This window comes from Gigantopelta aegis, chromosome 3 (assembly GCF_016097555.1).
Source record: "Gigantopelta aegis isolate Gae_Host chromosome 3, Gae_host_genome, whole genome shotgun sequence".
NCBI lineage: Eukaryota > Metazoa > Mollusca > Gastropoda > Neomphalida > Peltospiridae > Gigantopelta > Gigantopelta aegis.
Window position 1 is genome coordinate 95528055 of NC_054701.1, and position 23606 is coordinate 95551660.

The window sequence follows — 23606 nt, forward strand, 5'->3', positions numbered from 1 at the left end:
ACTGGACCTTGGGTGGGTGCGTGTCGAAAATGAACCTAGTGTTGCAGGTTACCTGGGGTGTAGCGTGGGCTGGACCTTGGATGGGTGTGTGTCAAATAGGAACCTAGTGTTGGATCTTGGGTGGGTGTGTGTCGAATATGAACCTAGTGTTGCAGGTTTCCAGGGGTGTAGTGTGGGCTGGACCTTGGGTGGGTGTGTGTCGAATATGAACCTAGTGTTGCAGGTTACCAGGGGTGTAGCGTGGGCTGGACCTTGGATGGGTGTGTGTCAAATAGGAACCTAGTGTTGGACCTTGGGGGGGGGTGTGTCGAATATGAACCTAGTGTTGCAGGTTATCAGGGGTGTAGCGTGGGCTGGACCTTGGGTGGGTGTGTGTCGAATATGAACCTAGTGTTGCAGGTTACCAGGGGTGTAGCGTGGGCTGGACCTTGGATGGGTGTGTGTCAAATAGGAACCTAGTGTTGGACCTTGGGTGGGTGTGTGTCGAATATGAACCTAGTGTTGCAGGTTATCAGGGGTGTAGCGTGGGCTGGACCTTGGGTGGGTGTGTGTCGAATATGAACCTAGTGTTGCAGGTTACCAGGGGTTAGCGTGGGCTGGACCTTGGGTGGGTGTGTGTCGAATATGAACCTAGTGTTGCAGGTTACCAGGGGTGTAGCGTGGGCTGGACCTTGGATGGGTGTGTGTCGAATATGAACCTAGTGTTGCAGGTTACCAGGGGTGTAGCGTGGACTGGACCTTGGATGGGTGTGTGTCGAATATGAACCTAGTGTTGCAGGTTACCAGGGGTGTAGCGTGGGCTAGACCTTGGATGGGTGTGTGTCGAATATGAACCTAGTGTTGGACCTTGGGTGGGTGTGTGTCGAATATGAACCTAGTGTTGCAGGTTACCAGGGGTGTAGCGTGGGCTGGACCTTGGATGGGTGTGTGTCGAATATGAACCTAGTGTTGCAGGTTACCAGGGGTGTAGCGTGGGCTAGACCTTGGATGGGTGTGTGTCGAATATGAACCTAGTGTTGGACCTTGGGTGGGTGTGTGTCGAATATGAACCTAGTGTTGCAGGTTACCAGGGGTGTAGCGTGGGCTGGACCTTGGATGGGTGTGTGTCGAATATGAACCTAGTGTTGCAGGTTACCAGGGGTGTAGCGTGGGGTGGACCTTGGGTGGGTGTGTGTCGAATATGAACCTAGTGTTGCAGGTTACCAGGGGTGTAGCGTGGGCTGGACCTTGGGTGGGTGTGTGTCGAATATGAACCTAGTGTTGCAGGTTACCAGGGGTGTAGCGTGGGCTGGACCGTGGGTGGGTGTGTGTCGAATATAAACCTAGTGTTGCAGGTTACCAGGGGTGTAGCGTGGGCTGGACCTTGGATGGGTGTGTGTCGAATATGAACCTAGTGTTGCAGGTTACCAGGGGTGTAGCGTGGGCTGGACCTTGGGTGGGTGTGTGTCGAATATGAACCTAGTGTTGCAGGTTACCAGGGGTGTAGCGTGGGCTGGACCTTGGGTGGGTGTGTCGAATATGAACCTAGTGTTGCAGGTTACCAGGGGTGTAGCGTGGACTGGACCTTGGGTGGGTGTGTGTCGAATATGAACCTAGTGTTGCAGGTTACCAGGGGTGTATGTGGGCTAGACCTTGGGTGGGTGTGTGTCGAATATGAACCTAGTGTTGCAGGTTACCAGGGGTGTAGCGTGGACTGGACCTTGGGTGGGTGCGTGTCGAAAATGAACCTAGTGTTGCAGGTTACCTGGGGTGTAGCGTGGGCTGGACCTTGGATGGGTGTGTGTCAAATAGGAACCTAGTGTTGGATCTTGGGTGGGTGTGTGTCGAATATGAACCTAGTGTTGCAGGTTACCAGGGGTGTAGTGTGGGCTGGACCTTGGGTGGGTGTGTGTCGAATATGAACCTAGTGTTGCAGGTTACCAGGGGTGTAGCGTGGGCTGGACCTTGGATGGGTGTGTGTCGCAATATGAACCTAGTGTTGGACCTTGGGGTGGGGGAACCTAGTGTCGAATATGAACCTAGTGTTGCAGGTTACCAGGGGTGTAGCGTGGGCTGGACCTTGGGTGGGTGTGTGTCGAATATGAACCTAGTGTTGCAGGTTACCAGGGGTGTAGCGTGGGCTGGACCTTGGATGGGTGTGTTTCAAATAGGAACCTAGTGTTGGACCTTGGGTGGGTGTGTGTCGAATATGAACCTAGTGTTGCAGGTTACCAGGGGTGTAGCGTGGGCTGGACCTTGGGTGGGTGTGTGTCGAATATGAACCTAGTGTTGCAGGTTACCAGGGGTGTAGCGTGGGCTGGACCTTGGGTGGGTGTGTGTCGAATATGAACCTAGTGTTGCAGGTTACCAGGGGTGTAGCGTGGGCTGGACCTTGGATGGGTGTGTGTCGAATATGAACCTAGTGTTGCAGGTTACCAGGGGTGTAGCGTGGACTGGACCTTGGATGGGTGTGTGTCGAATATGAACCTAGTGTTGCAGGTTACCAGGGGTGTAGCGTGGGCTAGACCTTGGATGGGTGTGTGTCGAATATGAACCTAGTGTTGGACCTTGGGTGGGTGTGTGTCGAATATGAACCTAGTGTTGCAGGTTACCAGGGGTGTAGCGTGGGCTGGACCTTGGATGGGTGTGTGTCGAATATGAACCTAGTGTTGCAGGTTACCAGGGGTGTAGCGTGGGCTAGACCTTGGATGGGTGTGTGTCGAATATGAACCTAGTGTTGGACCTTGGGTGGGTGTGTGTCGAATATGAACCTAGTGTTGCAGGTTACCAGGGGTGTAGCGTGAGCTGGACCTTGGATGGGTGTGTGTCGAATATGAACCTAGTGTTGCAGGTTACCAGGGGTGTAGCGTGGGGTGGACCTTGGATGGTGGGTGTGTGTCGAATATGAACCTAGTGTTGCAGGTTACCAGGGGTGTAGCGTGGGCTGGACCTTGGGTGGGTGTGTGTCGAATATGAACCTAGTGTTGCAGGTTACCAGGGGTGTAGCGTGGGCTGGACCTTGGGTGGGTGTGTGTCGAATATGAACCTAGTGTTGCAGGTTACCAGGGGTGTAGCGTGGGCTGGACCTTGGATGGGTGTGTGTCGAATATGAACCTAGTGTTGCAGGTTACCAGGGGTGTAGCGTGGGCTGGACCTTGGGTGGGTGTGTGTCGAATATGAACCTAGTGTTGCAGGTTACCAGGGGTGTAGCGTGGGCTGGACCTTGGGTGGGTGTGTGTCGAATATGAACCTAGTGTTGCAGGTTACCAGGGGTGTAGCGTGGACTGGACCTTGGTGGGTGTGTGTCGAATATGAACCTAGTGTTGCAGGTTACCAGGGGTGTATGTGGGCTGGACCTTGGGTGGGTGTGTGTCGAATATGAACCTAGTGTTGCAGGTTACCAGGGGTGTAGCGTAGACTGGACCTTGGGTGGGTGCGTGTCGAAAATGAACCTAGTATTGCAGGTTACCTGGGGTGTAGCGTGGGCTGGACCTTGGATGGGTGTGTGTCGAATATGAACCTAGTGTTGCAGGTTACCAGGGGTGTAGCGTGGGCTGGACCTTGGATGGGTGTGTGTCGAATATGAACCTAGTGTTGGACCTTGGGTGGGTGTGTGTCGAATATGAACCTAGTGTTGCAGGTTACCAGGGGTGTAGCGTGGGCTGGACCTTGGATGGGTGTGTGTCGAATATGAACCTAGTGTTGGACCTTGGGTGGGTGTGTGTCGAATATGAACCTAGTGTTGCAGGTTACCAGGGGTGTAGCGTGGGCTGGACCTTGGATGGGTGTGTGTCGAATATGAACCTAGTGTTGCAGGTTACCAGGGGTGTAGCGTGGGCTGGACCTTGGGTGGGTGTGTGTCGAATATGAACCTAGTGTTGCAGGTTACCAGGGGTGTAGCGTGGGCTGGACCTTGGGTGGGTGTGTGTCGAATATGAACCTAGTGTTGCAGGTTACCAGGGGTGTAGCGTGGGCTGGACCTTGGGTGGGTGTGTGTCGAATATGAACCTAGTGTTGCAGGTTACCAGGGGTGTAGCGTGGGCTGGACCTTGGATGGGTGTGTGTCGAATATGAACCTAGTGTTGCAGGTTACCAGGGGTGTAGCGTGGGCTGGACCTTGGGTGGGTGTGTGTCGAATATGAACCTAGTGTTCAGGTTGGGTGGGGGGTGTAGCATGGGCTGGACCTTGGGTGGGTGTGTGTCGAATATGAACCTAGTGTTGCAGGTTACCAGGGGTGTAGCGTGGACTGGACCTTGGGTGGGTGTGTGTCGAATATGAACCTAGTGTTGCAGGTTACCAGGGGTGTATGTGGGCTAGACCTTGGGTGGGTGTGTGTCAAATATGAACCTAGTGTTGCAGGTTACCAGGGGTGTAGCGTGGACTGGACCTTGGGTGGGTGTGTGTCGAATATGAACCTAGTGTTGCAGGTTACCAGGGGTGTAGCGTGGGCTGGACCTTGGATGGGTGTGTGTCGAATATGAACCTAGTGTTGCAGGTTACCAGGGGTGTAGCGTGGACTGGACCTTGGGTGGGTGTGTGTCGAATATGAACCTAGTGTTGCAGGTTACCAGGGGTGTAGCGTGGGCTGGACCTTGGGTGGGTGTGTGTCGAATATGAACCTAGTGTTGCAGGTTACCTGGGGTGTAGCGTGGGCTGGACCTTGGATGGGTGTGTGTCGAATATGAACCTAGTGTTGCAGGTTACCAGGGGTGTAGCGTGGACTGGACCTTGGGTGGGTGCGTGTCGAAAATGAACCTAGTGTTGCAGGTTACCTGGGGTGTAGCGTGGGCTGGACCTTGGATGGGTGTGTGTCAAATAGGAACCTAGTGTTGGATCTTGGGTGGGTGTGTGTCGAATATGAACCTAGTGTTGCAGGTTTCCAGGGGTGTAGTGTGGGCTGGACCTTGGGTGGGTGTGTGTCGAATATGAACCTAGTGTTGCAGGTTACCAGGGGTGTAGCGTGGGCTGGACCTTGGGTGGGGGGGGGGGGGGGTGTGTCGAATATGAACCTAGTGTTGCAGGTTACCAGGGGTGTAGCGTGGGCTGGACCTTGGGTGGGTGTGTGTCGAATATGACCCTAGTGTTGCAGGTTACCAGGGGTGTAGCATCAGCTGGACCTTGGGTGGGTGTGTGTCGAATATGAACCTAGTGTTGTAGGTTACCAGGGGTGTAGCGTGGACTGGACCTTGGATGGGTGTGTGTCGAATATGAACCTAGTGTTGCAGGTTACCAGGGGTGTAGCGTGGGCTGGACCTTGGGTGGGTGTGTGTCGAATATGAACCTAGTGTTTCAGGTTACCAGGGGTGTAGCGTGGGCTGGACCTTGGGTGGGTGTGTGTCGAATATGAACCTAGTGTTGCAGGTTACCAGGGGCGTAGCGTGGACTGGACCTTGGGTGGGTGTGTGTCGAATATGAACCTAGTGTTGCAGGTTACCAGGGGTGTATGTGGGCTAGACCTTGGGTGGGTGCGTGTCGAAAATGAACCTAGTGTTGCAGGTTACCTGGGGTGTAGCGTCGAATATGACCTAGGATGGGTGTGTGTCAAGGGGTGTACCTAGGGCTGGACCTTGGGTGGGTGTGTGTCGAATATGAACCTAGTGTTGCAGGTTTCCAGGGGTGTAGTGTGGGCTGGACCTTGGGTGGGTGTGTGTCGAATATGAACCAAGTGTTGCAGGTTACCAGGGGTGTAGCGTGGGCTGGACCTTGGGTGGGTGTGTGTCGAATATGAACCTAGTGTTGCAGGTTACCAGGGGTGTAGCGTCAGCTGGACCTTGGGTGGGTGTGTGTCGAATATGAACCTAGTGTTGTAGGTTACCAGGGGTGTAGCATGGACTGGACCTTGGATGGGTGTGTGTCGAATATGAACCTAGTGTTGGACCTTGGGTGGGTGTGTGTCGAATATGAATCTAGTGTTGCAGGTTACCAGGGGTGTAGCGTGGGCTGGACCTTGGATGGGTGTGTGTCGAATATGAACCTAGTGTTGTACCTTGGGTGGGTGTGTGTCGAATATGACCCTAGTGTTGCAGGTTACCAGGGGTGTAGTGTGGGCTAGACCTTGGATGGGTGTGTGTCGAATATGAACCTAGTGTTGCAGGTTACGAGGGGTGTAGTGTGGGCTAGACCTTGGATGGATGTGTGTTGAATATGAACCAAGTGTTGCAGGTTACCAGGGGTGTAGTGTGGGGTAGACCTTGGATGGGTGTGTGTCGAATATGAACCAAGTGTTGTTGGTTACCAGGGGTGTAGTGTGGACTGGACCTTGGATGGGTGTATGTCGAATATGAACCAAGTGTTGCAGGTTACCAGGGGTGTAGTGTGGGCTAGACCTTGGATGGGTGTGTGTCGAATATGAACCAAGTGTGGCAGGTTACCAGGGGTGTAGTGTGGACTGGACCTTGGATGGGTGTATGTCGAATATGAACCTAGTGTTGTAGGTTACCAGGGGTGTAGCGTGGACTGGACCTTGGGTGGGTGTGACTGTGTCAAATATGAACCTAGTAAGTAAATGCCATACCAATGTCAAGAAGAAAGTGAAATGCTGCACCAATGTCAAGAAGAAAGTGAAGTGCTGTACCAATGTCAGGAAGAAAGTGAAGTGCTATACCAATGTCAAGAAGAAAGTGAAGTGCTGTACCAATGTCAAGAAGAAAGTGAAGTGCTGTACCAATGTCAAGAAGAAAGTGAAGTGCTATACCAATGTCAAGAAGAAAGTGAAGTGCTGTACCATTGTCAAGAACAAAGTGAAGTGCTGTACCAATGTCAAGAAGAAAGTGAAGTGCTGTACCAATGTCAAGAAGAAAGTGAAATGCTGCACCAATGTCAAGAAGAAAGTGAAGTGCTATACCAATGTCAAGAAGAAAGTGAAGTGCTATACCAATGTCAGGAAGAAAGTGAAGTGCTGTACCAATGTCAAGAAGAAAGTGAAATGCTGCACCAATGTCAAGAAGAAAGTGAAGTGCTATACCAATGTCAAGAAGAAAGTGAAGTGCCATACCAATGTCAAGAATGTCTTGATATAAACACAGTTGCAGACTGAACTATTTTGACACATTAATTTCATCCCTAACTTTGAATATTTTAAGTACTGCATGGAGTTGTTTTGTCCAAAGTACGAGTTACTGGCAAGGTTGAAGCAGTTATAAAATACCATTGAGTTGACCAACAATTATGACAAATATGTTCACCCTTAGAATAGCATACACTTGGGGCATTCAAATGAGGCAGCGTCTACTAAGAGAAAGTCAGGTATGAGCTAACCAAGTGAACTCATCGATAACATCAGCAGAATTATGTGTATTTCAGACGACATCTAGATTTACGAATTGGTGGTATTCCGACCACGACTACATCAAAGGCTGTGGTGTGCACTGTTCTGTCTACAGCAAAATGCATTTTTAAAAAACCCTGTTGCTGCTTATCTGGTAAGAGTTAGGCACAACATAGAAGTAGTTTATAATTTAAAACATTTATGTTGAACGATACCAGTAGAGCACATTGGTTTATTAATTATTTGGTTTTAGTCATCCGAGGAAACCCTGCTACATTTTGTCATTAGCAGCATGGGATCTTTTATATAAACTTTCCCACAGACAGCACATGCCACGGCCTTTGATATACCAGTCATGAGGCACTGGCTGGAATGGGGAGAAGTTGAATGAGAGAATAGGTTCACTGAGGTGGTTCGATCCTGTGACACAACCACATCTACCTCTACCAACTGAGCTAGAACCCACCCCGTAGTTTACAATATGTTGATGTGTCGTTAAAAGCTCATTCCTTGTCTTGTAGGACGAACCACATTGACGATCACGTCGTCGAGCGGACGGAGCTCCCTGATGAACTCATCTGCGACGTATCGGGCCAGGTGACCTTCGAGGAGTCGCAGATCAAGGTGAGTACATCTAGTCGGGTCCCATAAAATCTGTAACACGCAGCAAATCACTGAAGACATGGGCATGTGCTTATAAAGCTATTAGAGTGTAGATTCAATATCTAATGGCGTCACATGCATACAATTTGTATGGACCATTGGTGTTGCCATGATGTTCATCAAGTCTCAGATGCCATTAGAGCCTTGAGTCCAGACTCAAAATGTTTTATGAGCACGCTTCATGAAGTGATCTTTGCCCTACGATCACCTTATACACTTAAAATGATGTTGGTGCTAAAATCGTTTAATGGAACGAGGCCCAGTTCAGGAAACTGACCTTCACAAAGTGTTTGACTCTCCAATCGCAAAAACCAGTCTTAATGTGTAATATCCCCAAAACCAGTCGTAAAGGGACACGCCCTAGTTGTTAACCATTATGCCGTTGTTTTTCGCTATTAAACCCATTTTCTCACAAATAAAATTGCACTTTACTTACATTTTATTATTTAGAATATACATTTCCATTCACCTGAAGTGTTTTTTGGTAATCCTGGTGTTTGTAATACCACAAAATTCATTTTTCGTATTTCTTAAAAATGCACGCTCGTCTGAGAAAAAAACGTTGAGCAGACAAGGTCTAATCTATTTTTAGAGGGGATCTTCCCGTTTTAATGTCACAGACGTTGGTATACCACGTGACCGTTATCATTTTGGTTTGATTTGTTTTCTCGTGCACGGTTCGCGCAATCAACATCCGATTTGTTCAGACAAGTAAGTATCTCAATACAAAATGTTACAAACCCTTAAAACCAATAATTTTGCCAAGTCTTACGATATCTGGAGAGGGGATACAACCATGGAAGGTGGGGGTGGGGGTGGTGGTCACAAGCTATATTGTTACCTTTATTTAAAAAGAGTAAGACAAAAAAAACCTTACATTTTCGTCCTGGGGAGGGGAAGTGCCTCCCCACCTCTGGTTCCTACAGACTGTACTACTACTACTACTACTACCAACAATAATAAACGGTGCATCTAATTGCTAATAACAATAGGTTAGCCACTAGTACCCAGTGCCGAATAGCAAATGTAAGCTAATTGCGGTTTATATATAAAATTTATTATTTCAAACACTGTAGTATAATCAACATGGTCAGTGACGGACTATCATTATCGTCTTATTCCGATTCAAGTATCATGATTGCTGCAGCAAACACTTCCTCAAGAGAAGCACCCATGTTGGTAAAGTAACTTCTTGTTCCAAACTCATTCCGTTTGCTGTCCAGGACAGAACAGTTGGAACATGCCCAGGAGAGGTGAAAGGAACGCACCTCAAGTCTGTGTGCACTCTGGGAAATTTGTCATGACATAGGCATTTCTGTGTTTCGAGCGACATCAGAATACTAACTTTCAAAATTATTTCAAGTAATTGGGTCACGGGGATTCCCATGGTATTTATCGATATAAAACCTGCTTTTTCACTTATTTTATAAAAACGTGATCTACGTGTGTTACAGTTTTGTAGATTAACCAAAATTAGAATTAATTTTTGCGGACTGAAACTAGGGTGTGCGACTTTAATGTGCAATAAAAAAAAACAGTCTAGCGCGCGATCCAAAAAAACAGTCTTAATGTGTGATATCCCGAAAACCAGTCTTAACCCGTGATCACAAAAACCAGTCTTAACCCGTGATCACAAAAACCAGTCTTAACCCGTGATCACAAAAACCAGTCTAACGCGTGATCACAAAAACCAGTCTTAACCCATGATCACAAAAACCAGTCTTAGCCCGTGTTCACAGAAACCAGTCTAACGCGTGATCACAAAAACCAGTCTAACGCGTGAGCACAAAAACCAGTCTAACGTGTGATCACAATAACCAGTCTAACGCATGATCACAAAAACCAGTCTTAACCTGTGATAACAAAAACCAGTCTTAACCCGTGATCATAAAAACCAGTCTTAACCCGTGATCACAAACACCAGTCTAACGCGTGATCACAATAACCAGTCTTAACCCATGATCACAAAAACCAGTCTTAACCCGTGATCACAAAAAACAGTCTTAACCCGTGATCACAAAAACCAGTCTAACGCGTGATCACAATAACCAGTCTTAACCCATGATCACAAAAACCAGTCTTAGCCCGTGTTCACAGAAACCAGTCTAACGCGTGATCACAAAAACCAGTCTAACGCGTGATCACAAAAACCAGTCTAACGCGTGATCACAATAACCAGTCTAACGCATGATCACAAAAACCAGTCTTAACCCGTGATCATAAAAACCAGTCTTAACCCATGATCACAAAAACCAGTCTAACGCGTGATCACAATAACCAGTCTTAACCCATGATCACAAAAACCAGTCTTAACCCGTGATCACAAAAAACAGTCTTAACCCGTGATCACAAAAACCAGTCTAACGCGTGATCACAAAAACCAGTCTTAACCCGTGATCACAAAAACCAGTCTTAATCCGTGATCACAAAAGCCAGTCTAACGCGTGATCACAAAAATCAGTCATGTGTGATCACAAAAACCAGTCATGTGTGATCGCTCAACCTCCTGAGCAGATCAGTCTTCTTTTTATTTCCTGGTATTTATTTTCCCGTACATAGGTATTTGAATGTGAAATCCACTTGGTGCTACTAAAACATTGAGATGAGCAGAAACTCATCGACTATTCAGACACTGGGAATCCAACAAGAAAATATATTTAATGTGTAATGTTATTCGTTAAAAAGGCTCTGTTAATTGTAAACATGTTAGATTTGCCGATTCTTTGCTGATGTGTTGCTGATTTGTTTTTTTATAAATCATATTTAAAATAATGTTGGAACTTGAATTGTTTTCAGGTTTGGCCATTAAAGCATTTTCCTGAGGCCGAGGTGAACCAGGCCTCCAACCGTCTGATTACTGAGCACAGCAATTCGTTTAAAGATGAACGCATTCTGATGCAGGTAAGCAAATCAACGACCATTAGGAGTAGACTGTTCAAAACCAGATCGGTATATGACCTGAAAACGTGCATTTCAACTACATCGTTGAAATCACATTTAGTCACACGTATGGTGTGTCTATATTATTAGTACATTTTTGCTATAGCAATTGGGGTGGATTTGGAAGTGGATGCTGTTTAAAAATGAAGATTAATGTAACAAATAGTTTGTGAATGTATAGTGATAGGTATAAATGAACATTAAAATAAGGGGAGTGCAAATCTTGAATCCATATGAAATTACATAGACGTGAATTTTGTGTACTTAATGCTGAAAAAAAAGTATTTCAGCATTCAAGCAGTGATCAAGAACAGGATACTGACAAGTACAAACACTAGACAATGAAAAATGACATCTCTATTTGAAACACAGAGTTTGGGTCATGGGTTCAATTCCCCATCCACCATGTGCTTGAGAAAATCTTTGTATTTGGGTAAAAGTGGAGACGTTCAGGCATATTAACCTAGCCTATAAACACTTCAACATGTATTTCCATCATTCTACTGACAATATTGGTTGTACTCACTAAAATGTAGGATTAATGCCCTGAATGAACTCAAAAATTATCAAACCATAGGTCTATGACATCACATTTTAGACAAAGTAACGTTTGATGGCTAGAAATTAATGGTTTCCAATACTAAGTACCCTCTAGTCCTATCCTCACATATAAACCGGTTAGTGAGCTTGGAAATAAATAACTTGTAGTAAATTTCATAGTATGAAGAAAAGCATTTCCTATGGCAAGGACTATATACATCTTCTCAAGCCAGGGTACCATTCCGTATCGCCTACTGTATTTCGAAATGTAGTATACTGTACCGTACAGTATGGAATGGTACCCTGTACCGTACAGTACGGAATGGTACCCTGTACTATACAGTATGGAATGATACCCTGTACCGTACAGTACGGAATGGTAGCCTGCACCGTACAGTACGGAATGATAGTCTGTACCGTACAGTATGGACTGGTAGCCTGGCTTGTGAACATGGAGCTTAGAGGACACTGGAGTGAGATCACTGACAGCAGTTTCCAATGTTTTATCTGGGTTGATTTTTCTTTTGCAGAGACAGCGAGTGCGGACCGTTCCCGTCACCGAGGTGTTCTTCAAGTGGAAGGACTTGGACTCTACATTCTTCGTGTACGGGTTCGAACACATAGTGTACGCGCCCACGTACCCACAGAAATGCTGCTGCGGCTGTACTATACTGTAAACCAGACGAGACGCACCCACCTACCCACAGCAGTGCTGCTGCGGCTGTACTATACTGTAAACCAGACGAGACGCACCCACCTACCCACAGCAGTGCTGCTGCAGCTGTACCATACCCACAGCAGTGCTGCTGCGGCTGTACCATACTGTAAACCAGACGAGACGTGCACACCTACCCACAGCAGTGCTGATGCGGCTGTACCATACTGTAAAGCAGACAAGTCGCGCCCACTTACCCACAGCAGTGCTGCTGCGGCTGTACCATACTGTAAAGCAGACAAGTCGCGCCCACCTACCCACAGCAGTGCTGCTGCGGCTGTACCATACTGTAAAGCAGACAAGTCGCGCCCACCTACCCACAGCAGTGCTGCTGCGGCTGTACCATACTGTAAAGCAGACGAGATGCACCCACTTACCCACAGCAGTGCTGCTGCAGCTGTACCATACGGTAAACCAGACGAGACGCGCCAACCTACACAACAGTGCTGCTGCGGCTGTATGATACGGTAAACCAGACAAAATGAGACGCGCCCACCTACCCACAGCAGTGCTGCTGCGGCTGTACCATACTGTAAACCAGACGAGACGCGCCCACCTACACACAACAGTGCTGCTGTGGCTGTATGATACGGTAAACCAGACGAGACGAGATGCGCCCACCTACACACAGCAGTGCTGCTGTGGCTGTATGATACGGTAAACCAGACGAGACGAGATGCGCCCACCTACACACAGCAGTGCTGCTGTGGCTGTACCATACTGTAAACCAGACGAGACACGCCCACCTACCCACAGCAGTGCTGCTGTGGCTGTACCATATGGTAAACCAGACGAGATGAGCACACCTACACACAGCAGTGCTGCTGTGGTTATACCATACAGTAAACCAGACGAGATGCGCACACCTACCCACAGCAGTGCGGCTGCGGCTGTACCATACGGTAAACTAGATGAGACGAGACGCGCACACCTACCCACAGAACTGCTGCTGCGGCTGTACCATACGGTAAACCAGATGAGACGAGACACGCCCACCTACCCACAGAAATGCTGCTGCGGCTGTACCATACAGTAAACCAGGACCAGGCGAGGTGCGGCCATCACAGGAGCTCTTGTAAGGGATTAATTGTCATGACCAGTGCATTTTACCACTAATATTTTATCCATTTAAGGTGAAGAACTGAAGAAAACAAAATTCCAAAAGGGATAGGTTCGCATCCAAAATCCCCAAATATCATGCCTAAAACATCCAACTTAAGTGATGACGATATTGCCAATTACCTAAAACATGAACAGTTGAAATTCACCACATTTCCACTACCAAAGTCAGACATTTAGCTCATATGTAGTACCATAGAACTGGGCTACACACAAGATGTTATGATAAATCAATCATGTCTTGTTTCCTATCACAGTGGCCACAGAAAGCAAGTTCACGCTGGTTTGATTACTCGATGTGTGGTTAGCTTGTTAATGTTGGTAGTGCTTTTTTTCAACCTAGACAATACCACAACATTCCAAATACACTTCACCCATCACGTCTGGTATTAATATATATTTCTTCTTGTTTTTCCATTGCAACATTTTATTCCACAGAATATGAGCATACCAGTATTGAACATTCCACAAATTAAGCATTCCTGTATTACCATTCCACTATGTCATTTCCAGTATTAAAAGCCTGACACTGCACAATTATGATAACAAATCCTCATCTCTTATACTGCATAGACAACAACCACACTGCATAGACAACTACCATACTGCATATACACAACTACCATACTGCATAGACAACTACCACACTGCATATACACAACTACCATACTGCATAGACAACAACCACACTGCATAGACAACTACCATACTGCATAGACAACTACCATACTGCATATACACAACTACCATACTGCATAGACAACTACCATACTGCATATACAACTACCATACTGCATATACACAACTACCATACTGCATAGACACCCACCACACTGCATAGACAACTGCCACACTGCATAGACAACTACCACACTGTATAGACACCTGCCATAATGCATAGACAACTACTATACTATATAGAGAACTACCATGCATAGACAACTACCATACTGCATAGACAACTACCACACTGTATAGACAACTACCATATTGTATAGACAACTGCCATACTGCATAGACATCTGCCATAATGCATAGACAACTGCCATGATGCATAGACAACTACTATACTATATAGAGAACTACCATGCATAGACAACTACCATACTGCATAGACAACTACCATATTGTATAGACAACTGCCATACTGCATAGACAACTGCCACACTGTATAGAGAACTGCCATACTGCATAGACAACTACCACACTGCATAAACAACTACCATACCGCATATAGACAACTACCACACTGCATAGACAACCACCATACCGCATATACACAACTACATGTACCATACTGCATAGACAACTACCATACTGCATAGACAACTACCACACTGCATAGACAACTACTATACTATATAGACAACTACATATACAATACTGCATAGACAACTACCACACTGCATATAGACAACTACCATACTACATAGACAACTACTATACTATATAGACAACTACCACACTGCATATAGACAACTACCACACTGCATATAGACAACTGTCATACTGCATAGACAACTACCACACTGCATATACACAACTGCCATACTACATACACAACTACCACACTGCATATAGACAACTGCCACACTACATAGACAACTACCACACTGCACAGACTAGTAGTTGGTAGTCTACCATACTGCATAGACAACTGCCATACTACATAGACAACTACTATACTATATAGACAACTAGCATACTGCATAGACAACTACCATACTGTATAGGCAACTACCATACTGCATAGACAATGGCTATACTACATAGAGAACTACCACACTGCATATAAGACTACCATACTGCATAGACAACTACCATACTGCATAGACAACTACCATACTGCATATAGACAACTACCATACTGTATAGACAACTACCATACTGTATAGACAACTACCATACTACATAGACAACTACCATACTGCATATAGACAACTACCATACTACATAGACAACTACCATACTGCATAGACAACTACCACACTGCATATAAGACTACTATACTGTATAGACAACTACCATACTGCATAGACCGCTACAAGGCATAAAATTTGAATTTTTCAGAGAACCAATATGTCGTTCATGTGTTTTTTGTGTTTGCACTTCAGTAGTTGAGATACAAATAAAATGGTTAATAGGCAACGTTATATTCATAGCTTTTCTTCTATCATAAATGCGAAAATATACTTTTTGTGTTCTAGGACTAACTTAAAAGCTACTAAGTGAGAATAAAAATTAGATTTGTTTGTCCTAACCTAACCAACCCACCTTGATTTTGACATTTTTTGGGGAAGATTTATTATTATTTTATTTATTTTTTTATAAATATTTAACCAATTTCAATTTGGGCTTCATTAAGTATAAATTTGATCTGTTGATCATATTAATTTTCTCAAACATTTTAAAGTTTCGATTCGTTTTAAATTAAAAATTCTGTAAAATGCTTGCTTTTCATTGTAACGAGAACACAATTTTCTCACGACTGTGGCACGAAATCTCATGAACCGCGGTTCATGTTCATAGTACATGGTACATGCTCTTGTGATAGGCAAAATGGGTTTTAAACTAAATCAATCTAATGATAACTGCATAGGCACCTTCACGTGAGCAGGCAAAATGGGTTTTAAACTAAATCAATCTAATGGTAGCTGCATAGGTACCTTCACGTGAGCCAGATGAGGCTATGTATTGGTATGCTTTGGCAGTTGCAATATTAGCGGTCATTTTGTCCGACACTAGGTCGCTAGAATGTCATTTCGTTTGCTATTAATAGACCCGATTCAATCCGAAAGAAGCTGTACAAGTGTTGAACTCCGCGGAGAATCCGCAATCGACCGACTTGTTCCGACCGACTTGGAATAGCTTTGAGAGAGATTTTCATGATACCCGTCTATGATTTTGAAACATATTCTGTTTTCATCAGGCCCAATCTCCACAAAATGTGCATTTAAAAATAGAAAAATAATTTTTTTAAAGTTTGCAGTATTTCCACCATTGTTTATTATTTTAATAGCTATATGTCTTAAAGAACGGGATCTGAAAGGGTTGCATCTTAGACGCCATACATTCCAAAATAATTGAATATATATGAAAACACTCTTTATAGTAAACAACATATACGTTACACATCAATTTTCAATAAAAGAAGACAGTACTCATGGTTAATGTGTTCATGATAAAACAGGTGATTATTTTGTTGAAAGATATGCCTGTTTAGGATATAAATATTCATATTTGAGATAAGTCGACTATATCACAAGTTTGATATAAGAAATGTTAACACTTCCACTGCAATCTGGATCAGTTTATCAAGAAGCCAATGACAATATGTTCTCAATAAAATATCCTTTTCAAAGCAAAAACTCTACAATTTGCCTTCCAAAAGTTACTCCAAACTAATTTGTTTCATATTTTAAAGCTTCTGTAACATGTTCCTTCCAAGTGACTAACAGTGGTTGTTTGCTTAGCTTTTGCTTAACAAATTAACAAAATTGCTTTAACTGAACGATGTAACAAAGACTATTCACAAAATATAAACTACTTCTAAACAAAACCGTCTTAAATCAATCACTGTTCTGTGTAATATACAGAGGTCACGTATCTGTTCTTTTACTTATTCTCTGAGATGTATTTGTCAATGGACTCCATGTTCGCCTGGGACAGGGTGAAAAACCTTCTAGATCTTCCAATCGGAACAGGTTCTGCAACTGGTATAATTAATTTCTTAAATGTAATCCATATTTCATCCGACTTTGATGGCCATTTCAACATGATCCTACCACGGACTGTGTGCTTTGACATGAAGGATATGAGTGCATCCGAATCATTTAGATCAATCTGTAGAACTTTGCCAACGTACCAATCATTGTCATACATGGCAGCCACCAAATCCCCTTCACAGGGCTGGAAATCCTTTGGATCTTCATTGTCAGCTTGGAATGTTGACTGATCAACTTCAACTGACTCAACCTCACGTTCTGAAGTACGACCATCTGTCACGTTATCGCACTGTGGACCTGGATATAGCCTGTGCGGTAACCACCCATTGCAAGGATTATCCCAGTTGAGGCACCCTTCACAGTAGCAAGACGTCTCACGAGTATATATCTCTCCATACAGTGTAGACTGCACAGTATGTAACTTCATTGTGCCTGGAATTGGTTTTGTCTGAATAGAGGTAATGTATTCAGCAGCTGCATCATACTGATCATGAGAGTAAAAGTAATAATGGATCAACTTTTCATTCTGGGTTGCCCATTTGAAGAAATCCTGAGCGTCTTGTATGGTTGCTTTTTCTTGCTTAATTGCTTGTGCTGCTAAACGCTTAGCTGTACCGCCGATCCCGTCACATGGACCCTTCCCATGTCCAACCTCAAAATAGTTCCACCTTGCAGATACTTTGAACAGCTCGGCATGACATGCTATGATGGTAATCATGAAGCGGTTTCGGTACTGTGAAGATGGGCTGTCAGTCCAGTAGTGAATGCAGCTGGTGTCAGGAAACATGCGTTTTATTTCAGGAATAAGTTGGTTCAGTATAGCATACACTGCAGAAGCATTGTGGTGCTTGACATCAGAAATATATGCCATGCTTCTATGATCAATATTTTCACCATCAACTCACCACCACGGGATGAATGGTGACTGATGTGGCATTCCAATAAGCAGACTGAACCTCGTCCATCGTTTGGCATACAAAATTTTCAGAAAAATCCATTTGTATGATGACATGACCCTGTGGCAGATTTTCTTTCAACTGGCGTAATGCTTTGTACTGAGCAGCTACTCTGTCAACGTGTCTTTTGAATGCTTTGTATTACACCATCATCGTTTGAATAAACTCTTTTCCATTTACAGAAGTTCTAATAATTCTCATTTTCTTATGGCCATCTACATCAATGCTTTTCCATTCCTCATACTCAACAGTGTTGTTATTTTCCAGAACAGCCAACTTCTCGGCCATGTCTGCAATGGAAAGTGATGAACACACTGCATCAGGATTGGGAGAGATATTCAAACATAGGCTGATAAGACATTTCAGTTTCAGAGCCATGTTCTGGTGAATAATACAGAGGCACCTATTTCTTGACAGTAATGCTGTGACATGAATGTTTTGGGGTCGAATTTTGCAGAAAGCAGAGAATGAAAGCTTTATTGCAGGTTCTTCTAATACAAACTTGTCATACACGTTTTGCAAATAATCATTCAGAATGCGGACTTGCTTTTTCTTTCCATTTACTGTATTAACATCTTCCTTTCCAGGCATGCATCTACTAATATCATCTCTTTCCAAAAAAGCAACGACCTGAGCAACCAGCTCTTCTTTCATGAGAGCTTGACGAGATCGTCTGGATGTGGTTAGTATTTTAGATGTATCAACAATACTGCGACGTCGAGACGTTCCTGCAGCTTTATTCAAATGGTTGATCATTCTGTACTTTTTGAGAATCTTCCCACTAACGACCCTGTTGATAGTCAATCTGCATCGCTGGGAAGGATTTTGTTCAAATGCTGATTTTATTTCAGCTACAACACAGTTACTCAGTTGCAGTTGTTTAATAACAGACCGAGGCAAAGATCGAGGACTAATACCAGCTGTTGTGAGATCATGAGACGTTTTCGATCTTGGTGTAATAGGAAGGTTTTGATTGATTAACAGTGTTGTTTTGTCTTTGTTAATCATCTTGGATGAAAGTCTCTCGAACCTTTTCTGATATTTTTTTGATTTTTTGTTTGCAGTTAAAATCTGTTCTTTCAGTTTAGCTATTTCAGTTTTTGCTTTTCTCAGTGCCCTCGACCTTCGGGTGTTTACAGGTGACCTAACAGGAAATGGCATTCGTACTATTAACTGATCGGACTTGGATGAACGTTTGTGACCACTTGGGCCCGACATAGATAGACAATCAGATGAGCTGCTGATCTCACTAGATTGGGTAACAATCTGTGATTCAGTTTTGTGGATTTCACTTTCTCCTGATTTTCTGTTATTCTTCTCAAGTGCTTTCTTTACTCTGTATTTCTTACAATATTGTTTACTTTTGTCACAACGTACTTTCAGCTTCTTGCTGTTAAGTTGATTTGCCGGAACTCTGTATTGTTCTTGTCGGACCTTTTCTTTTTTCAGAAAACCGGTATCCTTCAGTTTTTTTTGTTCTCTGTACGATTTTTGAATTTCCGCCCGTGTTTTGGCCATTGTCAGACTGAAATGAATACAATTGCATAAAATAAGATATAGTACAAACGAAATTACATTAACTGAGTGAACACTGTCGATTAGTACATGCAATATACAAAGTGGATATATAAAAAAGCATGCGCCATATACGTTACTGCATTACAACAGATACGTTACCTTAACACCAAACTAAACTATAAGATAGCTGGTTCTATTAAGTTAACAATACAACTGCTTTTCTTTTAAGAGTACACACAATACTAAAACAAACGATATAACATGCATATATGACAAGAAATAGACACGAATTCACAACATTAAGGCATTGATTACATTTGATTTTAATTAGATTGGAAATATAACTCACCAAATGTGTTTCAACCACGATATCTTGGTTCGCAAATTTACCCGGAAGCTCTTCCAGATGACGTAATCACGCCGACGTCACTCTAGGCGATGTAAGTAGCGGGAAAATAAAATATTCTAAATGGAACTGCATTTTGATCACGTATCTGGTTATATCGTATTTGGCTATCATAATGCAATTTCAGTGAATTTTAAAAATGTATGGCCAATACATAATGTATGTCCATATATAATGAATGTCTTTGGGTAGATACGTGCAACACCACTACATAATGGATATGATCAACGTAACAATGACAAGAGTTGTAACGTATCTGTTCAAAATCTCGAGTAACTTAAAAAATACAGAAGCTCCACACTCTTAACTATATTTGTTCATTAAATTGAGGTGTTAAGTGAATGTATCATATATTGTATGAATGAATTAAGGTTTAACTTTCACACTTTGTGATCGTAACACAGTTATTCTATTCCGGTACTGTGCATTTACGCTCACAGATACGTTACAGTAACGTATCAATCCTGAAATTGCCGACAGGGGTTATCGATTTTCAATTTAAAAAACATTCCCATTAAATTAAAAGTGAATGATGTAGAAGTGTTTTACTATTATTTGACCAAGGAAATGGACATTAATTGCAGGTGCATTATGTATATTTTACATCTACAAGACCGGTTAGCGATGGCATATATGCTTGGCGACACAGTGAATTTCGCAAAATGCAGGTATTCCGTGGTGCATTGTGAACTCAATGGATGTCTAACCTAAATATAAATATATATCACAATGACAGAACAAGTATAGGTGTTGTTCGGTCAACATGGGACAAATATATTGCAAATAACATTGGACGTAGGTTAGTATGACATGAACATGGGCAATTTGCACACTTAGTGGAGAATGGGCCATCAGTGTCATTAAATTACATCTGTATATAATATAATATTTTAAGAAACTACAATGCAGATAGCATTTTATAACAAAAGTAGACCGTGGTCATGAAGGAAATCGCTAGACACATTGAATGATGGAGCAAAAGCTGGTTAGAACATTGTCATTACCATCAAGCACATATGACCTGCTCAGGCATAGGAAGGTGCCAAAAAGGGGGTGGGGGGGGGGGGGGGGGGGGCACACACATGTATAAATATATAAAAACCATCACTGCTGCTACAAAGTGGGGAGACGATCCCCCCCTCCCACCTACGCCAGTGCTAGGTCAGGGATTTTCTATTACATTTAAAACATGTTTAAGATAAGACATTGTTTAAAAAATAAAGAAAAGGTAGGATATGTTTATTTGTTTGGGGGTGGGGATCAGAACTATTTACTATGACTAAAACTCAGGACAGTCCCTTTAATTTCCGAACAGCATATGATTGTGTGCATGTAGTGAAATAATCAAAGGGAACGTGCAACTATGTAACTAAACTTTTTTTTTAGACTTCTAAAGACTGCAGACTTTGTATCACTGCGGTGTCTACAAAGTGCAGACTTTGTATCGACTGATGCCGATTTCAAATGGATACATTGCATCTTTCTCACACCAGCAATATAGGCTTAGTTTCTTACCAAAACAGTGATACTTTAAAAAAAACAAGAAAGATTTTCTGACAAATGATTACAGCTTTTGCATGACAAAATTGTGCCAAATTTTATTCCCTGCAACTACTATACCATATAGACAACTACCATACTATATAGACAACTACCATACTCCATAAACAACTACAATACCATATAGAGAACTATGATACTGCATAAACACATACTTTACCATATAGACAACTACCTTACTGCATAGACAACTATCACACCATACAGACAACTACCTTACTGCATAGACAACTACCATACTGCATAGACAACTATCACACCATATAGACAACTACCTTACTGCATAGACAACTATCACACACCATACAGACAACTACCATATGACATAGACAACTACTATACTGCATAGACAACTATCACACCATATAGACTACTATCACACCATACAGACAACTACCTTACTGCATAGACAACTATCGCACCATACAGACTACTATACTGCATAAACAATTATCACACCATACAGACAACTACCATACGACATAGACAACTACTATACTGCATAGACAACTACTATACTGCATAAACAATTATCACACCATACAGACAACTACCATACGACATAGACAACTACTATACTGCATAGACAACTACCTTACTGCATAGACAACTACCTTACTGTATAGACAACTACCTTACTGCATAGACAACTATCACACCATACAGACAACTACTATACTGCATAGACAACTATCACACCATACAGACAACTACCTTACTGCATAGACAACTATCACACCATATAGATAATACCATATTACATGGACAACTATCACACCATATAGATAATACCATATGACATGGACAACTATCACACCATATAGATAATACCATATGACATGGACAATATCACACCATATAGATAATACCATATGACCTGGACAATATCACACCATATAGATAATACCATATTACACAGACAACTATCACACCACATAGATAATACCATACGACATAGACAACTATCACACCATATACATGTAGATAATACCATATTACATGGACAACTATCACACCATATAGATAATACCATATTACATGGACAACTATCACACCATATAGATAATACCATATGACAAGGACAATATCACACCATATAGATAATACCATAAGACATGGACAACTATCACACCATATAAATAATACCATATGACGGATAATATCACACCATATAGACAACTGCCATACAACATAGACAACTACCATGTCACATAGACAACTATCACGCCACATAGACAGCTACCATGCCATATAGACAACTACTATACTACATTGACAACTACTATACTGCAAGGAGAACTATTACCGGTATACCAAGTAGAAACCTACAAAACAAGACGATGTTTATGGTTTTGACACATTCTGTTAGCATGTTACTCATTCAATTGCCTGTTATTATTACATTTGCTTTTTTATATTTTACTTTTAGCCATGATATAGTTGCACTATCATGTTTTCATAGATGCTGTAAATTTGTTCATACCAATTTAGTTGTAATGTTGTGTCATCCAGTAGTAAAGTTGTCATCGCCATAATGTGATATGTATTAATTGCACTTTTGGTGACGAAATAAGACATAAACAGAGGCAATGAATATACTGAATATATACCTAGACTGAACAGACGAGTATTATACTGAGAGAAAAACTACAACACTGCATATACAACAGTACTACTACTTTACTGAAATGCGATGTCACTGCACTTTTAATATGTTTTATAACAAAATCTTTTAATATGTTTAGAACAAAAATCTTGACGTAAACATTTATTTTTGTTACTACATGACAGTGTGATTTTGACAATAAATGTTAAATGTTAACCTAGTCTTTATTGCTACTGGTTGCTGGTTTTAATGCATTAAAGAGAAGCTGATTGTACAGATACTCTTGGAAGAAAAAAAACCCTCAGCAAATTTCAAAATATGACTATTTGGTGCTGAAAGGTTCTTTTTGTATTTATTTCCCACACATACTGCCACAACACAGGCTACTGTTACTACACAACACCAAGGGATCTAGTATATGCACTTTCCCATACACCAAGCAGCACATACCACAGTCTTTGATGTACCAGTCATGTAGTATTAGTTGGGATGAGAAAAAACCCCAGTAGGGTCCAATATACAAAGCTGTTCATACAGCGTGTAAAGCGGTTCATACAGCGTGTAAAGCGGTTCATACAGCGTGTAAAGCTGTTCATACAGTGTAAAGCGGT

The 23606-nt window shown here is 42.9% G+C and overlaps 2 protein-coding genes across 2 annotated transcripts in view; both read left to right on the forward strand.

Moving 5' to 3' along the window:
* LOC121369396 (protein SSUH2 homolog) overlaps positions 1 to 20910 on the forward strand; it is a 71526-nt gene extending 50616 nt beyond the window's left edge. The window contains exons 11-13 of the mRNA XM_041494475.1: positions 7769 to 7871; positions 10707 to 10811; positions 11921 to 20910. Of these exons, the coding sequence (XP_041350409.1) occupies positions 7769 to 7871; positions 10707 to 10811; positions 11921 to 12067 (355 nt within the window). The 3' untranslated portion in view covers positions 12068 to 20910. The remainder of the gene's footprint in view (positions 1 to 7768; positions 7872 to 10706; positions 10812 to 11920) is intronic.
* LOC121368955 (hydrophilin YNL190W-like) lies at positions 12782 to 13141 on the forward strand. Its single transcript, XM_041493724.1, has one exon. It carries the CDS (start codon positions 12782 to 12784, stop codon positions 13139 to 13141), a length of 360 nt encoding a protein of 119 aa, XP_041349658.1.
* Positions 20911 to 23606: the final 2696 nt, after the last annotated feature.